Raw genomic sequence first — 10,380 nt, forward strand, 5'->3', positions numbered from 1 at the left:
GCAATCTGAATATGTAATTTCTTAGCTAATATTTGTATAGTAGCCTGTAACGATGTAAATGATTATTGTTGCATAACCTGCAAAGAAAAATCTGTGATTCATTTTGCTCAGTAATTTCCAAGAGAGATGAACAGTGCACCAGTCCTCAAGAATTTGTTCAGATTTTGCTCACGCATAAAGATTCCCATGGGCTTTAATGGTTTCATTAATATCTAGTCCAATAATCATAACTTCTGGCCCATATCTTAGTCTGGGTAATATTCTTCGTGGGTGTAGTGAACTACAAAAGGTTTCCTTAGCATCTCTGTGCAATTGTAAGTTAAAACCACTGGAAACATGACAGAAAAATTAAATTTAATTAAAGACTAGTTCTACCCAACAGTCAACATACAGTATATGGTCAGTTGCCCTCTCTTTCTTGGTATTTACGTACTTGCCATGTCTTTAAAGTGTACTATTCTGTCAGTATGCTTAAATAACCACAAGTCTCACTTTAGCGGCTTATATGTAGGAATTTAATGCCCGCATATATACACTACTCAGTTTTGATATTGTGGGAGTTGGGCAGAATTAAGTACATGAAGTCAGTTATTTGGGGGTACATTGTGAATGCTTCCAAGGAGAATAAGGTCACTCCTAATTAATGCAGCCTATAATGAAATTTATGCAGAGATGTCTTTGTGATATTTTAAACTCCAAAATTCTCACTAGAGTGTTTTTCCCAAACTGCATTCAACAATGGAGAAAAGTGAGATTATAAAAATAATGATCATCATCGAACTGGAATGTTGGTTGTTTCCTGCTCTGTCTTCATTCAGTCAGTCAAAGTACGGTTTTATTCATAGTACAACTAAAAAAGCCCAGGTGACAGCACGTAAAGTGTTGCTCTGGGTTTGGTCCAGGTGTTCTGTACAGAAAGTCTGTAGTTTCAAGTGTACCTAAGTTTCAAAAGAGTCTGAGATGCTTGTTCGTCACTGTCAGTTCCTAAACTTGTGTCATGTTTCCTGTTTGCATGAAGAAGAAAAGCCTAGGGGGTTGCAGATGCTACGGTAGCTTTTACGGCGAGCACACGCTGAATGGCAAACTGCCTCTGTGCTGCCTGAATTGATTAATGTAAAGCAGGATCAGATGGTATTGTAAGTGTAAGGCAGAGAAGTTCCTACATAAACACAAACTGATACAGATGAACCAGAGCACTTTCTTCCATGGCTGGCAACATTGCTAAATAAACTGTTTTGCTGTCAATGTTCCATATTTGGTCTCCTGTCAAAGATGACTGTTTAGATTCAGCAAAATCTGTTCAGAGGTTTTTCACTTATTTTGTAAAAACAACATCTTTACCAGCCCTTTCTATTTTGATTAGAATATTAATACTACTGTGATTTGGGGTAAGGCAGAAGAGGCTTGATTGTTTGTTTAAATATTAAGCCAAATTGGAAGGAAACACTTGTGTTAGTGATTTTGAAATGATGAGCATTAAACATGCCTTCACCTATGCTTTTGTACAGACTTTCAAGTTTGTTGCATGTGAAGTTCATACAAGGCTTGTTCTATTTGTACTTGGCTTTTTGGGGTGCTATTGGAGAGGGGGGGTTTAATGTTGGAAGACCATTACGGCCCAGGTTTGTTCAGAATCTCTGAGGATTTCTGCCTTCTTTACTATTGTTTTGAACATAGTAATCGAGAATAAATACACTCATTCACAAAAAATACAGCTCACATTATTTCAAATGCAGTGTGCACAACTGAAAATATTTGGGTATTGTGTATTTTAAACCAATTCCTTGGTTGCCTTGTGAGCAAGAGATAATGGAGTGTTATCATGTGGCGGTGGGCTGTACCTGACATCTGAAATATACAGTGCTTCTAGGACATCTGTTGAGGAAAATATTGCTTCACTGACTGATGTTCATAGGAGTAGTGAGAATAACACGTTGATGACATTTTAACAGTGAGAATAATATATAGGATAATGGAAAAGGACGCCTTGATTGCAAAGCTATAATTCAGTCAAGTATTCTGATGTTTCCATAAACCACACTCAGATGGCCTATGACATCATCGCTGTCCAGATTTAGTAATCCATTTCCCTCCCTCTCTCTTATTATTTTCAATTTTAAAAATGCATAAGATTAAGTATTATTTAATCCATGACCTGAAGATTTATACTGGAAACTGGACTTGATCTGCTACATTTGAAAAGAATGCATGTGAAGAACCTGGATTTAATAATTCAGTATTAATCTTTGATTGCCAAATATAAAATGGAAACATGACTGTGTTGGAAAACTGGTTCTCTGAGCTTGAGTCATCAGTGTTACCTGGTTTGCTGGAGTGTGATGGGAAAAAGTAGTGTACTTTTTTCCATGCGAAAGTTCTGTTATGCACAGAGATTGCGAGTATTGGCCTGAATTCACAAGCTTGGCTGGTCATTTTTGTACGCTGTACCTGTCAAATACACTTCTTTGCCCTGAAATTTTAAGATTTTGCAGCCTAAAAGCCTAGGACAAAATGTGTAAGTTTGGCGATGGAATTGTAAGTACAATGAGCTCTGATCGTGCAAACATGTATGTATGTACTTGTAATGTGGTCTCTCCTGACGCTCATGAACCTTCTCCCAAGAATAAAAATAAACAGAAGTGTTTGCAGGATTAAAAGCTAAGTGTAGATTTCTATTTTCGTATTTTGTTAAGCAATTTATATGCTGATTGCACCCAAATATATACGTTATGTTTTATCTATGTTTATTTTTCAAAATTGTAAATGTAGTTAAGTATGTCCAGTGACTGCCGCACTCACAGTAACGTGTGCACGGTGTTGTTTTCTTTTCAGCTTTCAGAATGATCCCCTATCCACTGGAAAAAGGACATCTTTTCTACCCTTACCCTATTTGTACAGAAACTGCAGATAGAGAACTACTACCATGTACGTTCAGCTTTCCTCTTCTTATTGTTGACATCAAAGAATCCTTTACCTGAGTCTTGCAGCACTGCTCTCCATTGATGCCTTTTAAGTTGCATACACTGGCTTAGAATAATGGGATTGACAGTGAGTCTCTGGAGCTCCCTTGATGGTTTAAGAGGCAGCTCTTAGCCATAGTTTATAATGATTAGCTGTCCTTATTGTTGTTGACAGGGTAGGGACAGGGAGACACATTACTGAGGAGATATAAATCAGTTAGTTCTTGCTATCCTTTCTTGCCAAGACACTGGAAAATGTGTCTGATGTTTCATCTAGGGTAACATCCCGTCAAACCAAAAGCACAGTGGCACAGCCTTGTTAGACACGGTAGCTACTGAAATTCCAAGGCAAGATGAAACCTGCTGGAGGATGGCTGGATCATTAACGCAGCTGTTATTCTGACAGGTTATGCTGACATCTTCTGAAAAACAGTCTTAAATAGAAAGAAATGGTTTTCTTCGTGTAATAGTGTGCGTGCTATTATGAAAAGATTGATGTGAAATTACCTCAGTCATTTATTATATATGTTTATGGCATGTATGCGCAAAGTGCCAACAGTGTTCCCAGTGCTCACAAGATACAGATGCAAAGACAGATGCAGCCCTTGGGAAGCGTTACAGCCCAGGCTAATGGGACTTCTTGCAGTGCATGCAGTGAAAGCACGAGAGTGCAGAGGAAGAGCCAAGGCAGCCGATCTTGTAAAGACTTATGCTTCATTCCCACGTGTTTTGTCGCTGAAGTCAGTGGGACTTTGTGTGAACACAAGTGGAACACACGCAAGTACGGTGGGTTTGCAGGGTCAGGGCACAGGAGGCAAACACAAGTCGATGCAAGGAGGGAGATTCTTCTCTCACCTTCTCGATCCTGGAGAAGGAATAAAGAGAAATCAGTTCTGGAAAAAGTAAAATGTAGCCTGCTTCTGTTGTGAAGGCCAATTCTGAGGGCATTTGCAATCTTTGTAGTCTTACATTCAGAACCTCTCTGATTTGGGCTGAAAAAATGTGTTGCCACTTTTTATAAACCTATGTGAGTAAACATTAGGTGAGAATAATACAGCGAAAATCCACTTGTTGCGAGTCTCCCCTTCACAGTACATTCTCGCTGATATTACACAGAAATCCTTGGCAACTGACAGTATGTCCCCACCCAATTATAATCACCCTAATTACAACAACACCTCTTAGAGTGCTCTGCTTGCTTTACTCCAAGGGATGCTGAGCCTAGGAGGGTGGAGTGTCAGGAGATTCAGGAATGACAGTGTCATGCAGAATAGCTCAACATTCTCTTTTTAGATGCAAAACTAACTGTTCTTGTCTAATGTTAGAAGAGACTCTTTAACAGCATATGCAGACAGTCGTGCTCTGCTCTAGCAGTTGTAGGAAATGCCTTTCACTGCAAAATCTCTTGGGTTTGAGTAAGGAAGGGTTTAACATACCGTGACAGACACAGGTTGGTTAAAGCGGGTTTGCATGCCTGTCCACACCCTTGAATTGCGTCTGTTTTAAAGGAGAATCAGCTGGAATTGTATCAGAACACTAAGATCTGATAGGCTCTCTGAATTAAAAATGTCAATAACAAAACTTTTGCTATCACTGGATAACAGACCAGAACATCAAGTTTGAGCCTGTGTCAAAAGCAAGTGCAAAAAACTGAACATAGGCAGTCTTAGACTTAGGAAGTCCATGGTCTGGTATTTCCCAATCTCTAAATTTGATTTAAATCAGAGAAAAGTTATAAATTGTCTGTGTTTTTCTTTTTAAACTGAATGAATTAGCAGACCCAAAAATCATACATATTTGCAGTTTGTAATATTTTAATTTAAACTCGTGCGACTTCCTGCTGTTGGTTTTGGAAACCACTCTACTCTGGAGGAATCTGTCATGTTGCTGGACTACTCTGTGCTGAGCATTGTCTGCAAGTACAACGAGGAGAGAGCTGTTCACTGAAGCAAAGAAAGTGGGCAAAATGAAAGAATAATGTTTTGTGTGTATAGATGGTCATAGGATTTGAGTATATGGGAAGCCTTGAGGTTGGTCCTATACGAGAAAAAATGTTTCAAAGTTTGCATTGATTGTGACTGTGTGGACTGAATGAGTGGAGCAGACAGGTGAGAGTTCACCAGAAGACCTTTTGCCAACCCAGCCAAATTTTCACCTTGAACCTAAGCCACCATGAAAGTTTAAGGGATATATTCTTCCACTGAAATACTTACTACCCTCTTCTGACCCTGTTAGCCTTCTCGGTGCTGCTTTCTCCAAAGCCCAGTGAGGGATTTTTCATACCAGAGTTGAGGAAATTTCTACATTCCTTTTAGTGTATGCTAACAAACACCTTAACAATTCACTATTAATTTAAAGTTCAGGTTTTAACACTTTAAGAAGTTGTTGTGTTGTTACAAGTACACAGAGAATTCTGAAAATCTGAATTTAAAGTGCATGTTTATATGTCCTACTTTCAGGGTCACCTTTCTTGGTTCTGCAGCTTAAAGCGTCAGAATTTACTGTTACAACGGCTGTAGTTTTGATCTACAGCTGTGCTTCTGCAAGGTTGGTCTCCCTGCTGCTCCTGGCTGCGTGTTTCTGCACTCTCTATGTATCAGCCTTAGCAAACATGCAGCCACATGGCTAGTCAATGACCTGCATAAAAAATCCGGGTGTTTTATTGGTGAGTTAGTTTTCTGGGGTTAGATGTTGCCCAGCTGTGTTATGGTTAGTGCTGACACAAGGAAGGCAAAAGTGGCGTGTACATAGGACCAGAGTAAGCTAGAAATAGGATCTTTAGGTGAGAATTATTTGGCAGCGAGATGACTGACACAACAAAAATGTTGACCTTAGATGTTTCAGACCGTCTATGTGCTGCTTCCTTCAAAAGCATCTTTGGGTGCCTCTGGCTGTTTAAACCATGTAAGAATATTGGTTTGGTTTTGGTGGTTGTTTTTTTTCAAGTATAATGCATTCCCCTTCCCTTCTTTTTTTCTACAGCATTTCATGAAGTTTCAGTTTACCCCAAGAAAGAGCTTCCCTTCTTCATCCTCTTCACTGCTGGATTATGTTCCTTCACAGCCATGCTAGCCCTCCTGACACACCAGTTCCCAGAGCTTATGGGGGTCTTCGCAAAAGCTGTGAGTATTCTCTGCTGCTGCTCTCTTCTGGTAAATAAAGACACAGATGCAGGAAGAGCTGAACTAAATATTGCTGAGTATTAAATATCTGCATATTCAGTAGTATAAATAAAACATCAAAAATGTCTGAGCAAGGGGACGTTTGAACAACTGTTAAGGGAACTAATCAGTAAACCACAGTACTGGCTGGCTTCTCTGGTTTGTACGGCCCTTTTGTTTGGCTAGATCTCTTGTGAATTTGCCAAAAAAGGCTTAGTGGGAGAAGGGAATATCTGTGTTTTCATATATAATCTGACAAAATAATAATATGATTTGCAGAACCCCTCTTGTTTTGTGTAGAGCCATAATGACTGTGCCGTGCTTTCCAGTGCAATAGAAACTATTAGTATGAGCAGAAATAGAGTGTATGGTTAACCACAGCAAATTTCTGCGTTCTTTCCCCAAACTGCCATGAAGGAAGTAGTCTCACGATTTCCCTCATAATTTTTTTTTTATTATTTTGTTTGTTTTTCCTGAAGTCATTGAAACACACGATCCCTGTTTGGGGGCTCTTTCGATGTAGTCTGGTTTTCTGATACCATTACAGTTAATGACTCTAAATCTGTCTCTGTTAGCCTTGTTCCTGTGCCTGTCCGCCTTGTATCCTGAACAAAAAGTGTGTCTCAAACTGGCAGTGTGATGAGATTTTGTACTTAGTGCTCCTGCTACAGGCAGTGAGCTACTGGAATTGGAGAAAATTGGTAACGTGTTTGCGTGGGCCTGACTCACCTGGCTTTGGTTGGTGAGTGATGGTGTGTTAGTAGCTGTTTCTCCATGGTTTGGAGCTTGCAGGTTCCAAAGCCACTTGAGGAGTATAGTCAGACCAGACGGATCTGTTTCCCTGCTGTGTAGGTGCAGCTGCCATTGCTGTTGATAGAATAGATTCCCCAGGACTCTGCACGTGGTGAAGAAGTTCTGCATATCAGAGAAGCTAAAGCTCCTAGTTAGTAAAATAAGCACAAATAGAATTGAAATGTGGGCTGCATTATGTGCATAAAGCTGGCAAGGTTATTCAAGATCTCTTAACCTGTATGGATGCAGTTACTTTTTCAGTTAACATGTATTGTGACTTGTTTTATCTATATCTTCATCTTCATAAACTACCACATGCAGCTGTTGAGTTGTTGTTGCACATGGGAGGGGCAGAATTTAAGCCTGTGACATTCATTTAGTCCCTTGTAGAAGGGTTTTGATTCAGAATACTCATTTTGTTGTCTCCTCTGGGAAAAGTAGCCCAGGTGTATGACACTGAAGAAAATCATGGCAGACATCTCTTTGAAATGCAGCTGTATCAGAACAGAGTAGAAGAGGTTGGCCAGCCCTGGCTCCTCCTTTCACTTTTAGGGAAGATTGTTTCATAAATAACTAGAAGATGAATGCACTGACTGTTGCTGTAGTTATGTGCATTGAATTACCTGTTTCTGCATGGTTGGTACTCGTCGTGATGTGGTAGATTACACTGTGAAACTGTGCACGTATGCTTTAATTTTGATGGGTCAGAATTATTCCTTGTCTTATGCCTGCCAATCCCAGAAGCATTGCACAGATATAATATCACCATCATGGCCTAGGCTTAGGTTACTACAAATTGATATTTACCATATTTCACAAAAACTGAATAGGTTAGCATGGGTGGGTGTTGGGAACTGGCTTTGACCTGTCCTCCAGGTAGCATCTTCTTGCACCTTTTCCATAGCCTGTTAACACAGACACTGGGTTCTTCAAGGCAGAAAAAGCCCTTGAGCACTGGGGACCTCTTCCATGTGTGAGACTGCCAGAGGTGGCCTGTGCCCCCGTGACAGTCCCTTAGGGCAGCCCGCATTCCCCTGCTGGATGCAAAACTCAAAGGTATTTTAAAGCTACTTTCCGATTCTGGGAGGTTCAGCACAGGATGGAGTTCACCAAACTGCATCAGTGCACCCAGGTTTTAGAGCCAGAATCTGCTCTGAGCGCTGCCTGCCAGCTCAGCGGCAAGTTTAGATACTCCCAACTGCATCCAGCCAGTTCTGCAGCGTTGTACCTGCAAGTAAGCTTGATTTTTCCCATAATGAAATTAAAAGAATCCAGTTCTTCTTTGATAGTTTTGTCAGACTGAATATAAGTAACTTTAAAATGACAGTCGATCTTAGCATTTTCACTCAGTTAGGGAGGAGCGTGTTCATAGCTTGTGGTTTTAATTTTTGCTAGGCTTTCTAACAAAAGGCTTTTGGAAGTCGCTTAAGAGATAGATACAAGCAGAACAAAGTTCTGATTGCATGGCTTGGATAAATTGTCAGCACAATGTTAATAGTATCGAATTTCTTTCACTGTCATGCAGAAATATAATAATATCTGGGAAGTCGTTAAAAATATGTAAGTTCAGGTCCTTTCATAATGTGGTAGCAATAAGAATGTATCAAATAAAATTGAGAGTTGTATTAACAAGGAGGTCACTATTTAATCAAGTCAACGGTTGTGTCTGAAAGCGTAGTGTGTAGCTCAATTTTTAAAATTAGTGAAATTTCGGAAAGACCAGTTCTCTGTTTTGATCCCGTTATTTGCCTGCTGGGAACTGTCCCTGCCCTGTGCTGTCCCCAAACTGCCTGGGTTTTGTTGAGGAGCGACTGACTGGCACGGGCCAGCACTGTGGCAGGAGCCGGGCTGGCAGTGGAGGAGCGTGGTTGGGGCCAGCTGGCACCCCGCACTGTGCCGCAGCCCTCCTCACTGTGCGGAAGGGGGCAAAGCCCAGCTGCCCCGGCTCCCTCTGTAGCTTCAGGCAGAGAGGGAAGGGGCGATCTCAAAGGGCAGTTCTGGGCCTGGAATGAGTAGAATTACCCTCTGGAAGTGCCTCTCTTCAGTGACCTCAGGGAGACCAGACCCTCACGTTTGCATCCTTGAAGTGCCTAAAGATAGGGGACAGGTTCAGAACATAAAAAGGGATATAAGTGTGTTTGTATATGAAGTCTGATGCTCTCTTTTATCAGGAGACGACTTCTGGGCAAAAAGAGAACACACCTAGCATGAGATTTACCTTAATACTGACCTGCCAAGCAGACTTCACATACACATCGGTGCAGTAAGCGGAGTTTGTACGTTTTGTGCTGAGCGCAGAGCAGTAACTGAAGCACAGACTTCTTACAGCTCTTTGCCGATCAGTTCCAGACAGAACTGTTTATTTTTAGCAAAGTCACCTGAATGGTTAGAAGCCACCAGGTTCAGAGTCTCGAGGTGGCTGACTTTGCATATCCATGTCCTGTCTTGTACATGTATAGGGCCCCAGTATGGCTGTATGTGATGCGTACAGTTGAACTGCAATTAATGTAAAGCAGTTAATACATATTTCCCAAAATTTGGGGAGTGCTTGAAGTACCTGAGTTCTGAAATGTGTAGCTGGCAGTATTTTTTCCTGTGATAAAATGGTCTCTACTTGTTTGATTTTTGTCATATATGCCTGTCTCAGCATTAGTAAATTGAAACCTCTTTCAGCATTGCCGACCGTGTTCTGTAATGGAGGGAGGAGGATAAGAGAAGTTCCAGTTAGTGGTGCCTCAGTGTATAGAGCAATCTGTAGATAACCCAGAACCATTTCAAACCTGAACCTAAAAGACACACTTTTTGTCTCTGCAAGGTGGTCTGACAGATTCTGCCGTTACAAAAAAGCCTCTCTTTCCCTGCAGTTTGGTTTGAGCTTTTAGTGGCTTCAGTGTAAGCCTGAATCGAGGATGTGAGATCTGTGAAAACTTTTGTAGTTCGTCGCTTTGATCTTCATAAAAATGGAGCTCTTGCTTTCTTTACTGCAAAATCCAGAAATCTGTGTATAAGGCTCAGAATTTGGCAGAAAGTCTTTATTACGTGAATTACACAATTTCTGTCATGCTGGAGGATTTTACAGAGGGACACAGAGAGACTTTCTTGTCTTCTTGGACAGCTTTCTGTTGAGGTGTATTGTCTCCTGGGCTTTGATCTGAATGTGTATCTATCTAATTTCTTTGCAGTTTCTCAGCACCCTCTTTGCCCCTTTAAATTTTGTGATGGAAAAAGTAGAAAGTATCCTGCCCTCCAGTCTGTGGCACCAGCTGACGAGGATCTGAGGGAGCACGCCCGCTGACTGACTGCCATGACATCTTCTGTGCCAACTTTTGTTGACGACAAGAAAGCATGATAAAAAAGGGAAGCAGTTCTAAGACTTAACTCTTCATGGATTGTCTGTTCTCATATAAAAACTGTTTTTGTTGTACAAAATACATTGATGTTAGGTTCTATTATATTTTGCCTTCAGA

The 10,380-nt window shown here is 40.8% G+C and overlaps 1 protein-coding gene across 5 annotated transcripts in view; it reads left to right on the forward strand.

Moving 5' to 3' along the window:
• The window catches only part of ST7 (suppression of tumorigenicity 7), a 153,617-nt gene extending 143,237 nt beyond the window's left edge, over positions 1-10,380 (forward strand). For 4 of the 5 annotated variants that reach the window (XM_075428265.1, XM_075428268.1, XM_075428266.1 and 1 more), the window contains 3 exons: positions 2,833-2,925; positions 5,943-6,082; positions 10,096-10,380. In XM_075428265.1, the coding sequence (XP_075284380.1) occupies positions 2,833-2,925; positions 5,943-6,082; positions 10,096-10,191 (329 nt within the window). In that variant the 3' untranslated portion in view covers positions 10,192-10,380. Of the gene's footprint in view, positions 1-2,832; positions 2,926-5,942; positions 6,083-10,095 lie in introns of those variants that run through there. The other variant, XM_075428269.1, reaches the window with a different exon arrangement.

Source organism: Opisthocomus hoazin, chromosome 8 (genome assembly GCF_030867145.1).
Source record: "Opisthocomus hoazin isolate bOpiHoa1 chromosome 8, bOpiHoa1.hap1, whole genome shotgun sequence".
NCBI lineage: Eukaryota > Metazoa > Chordata > Aves > Opisthocomiformes > Opisthocomidae > Opisthocomus > Opisthocomus hoazin.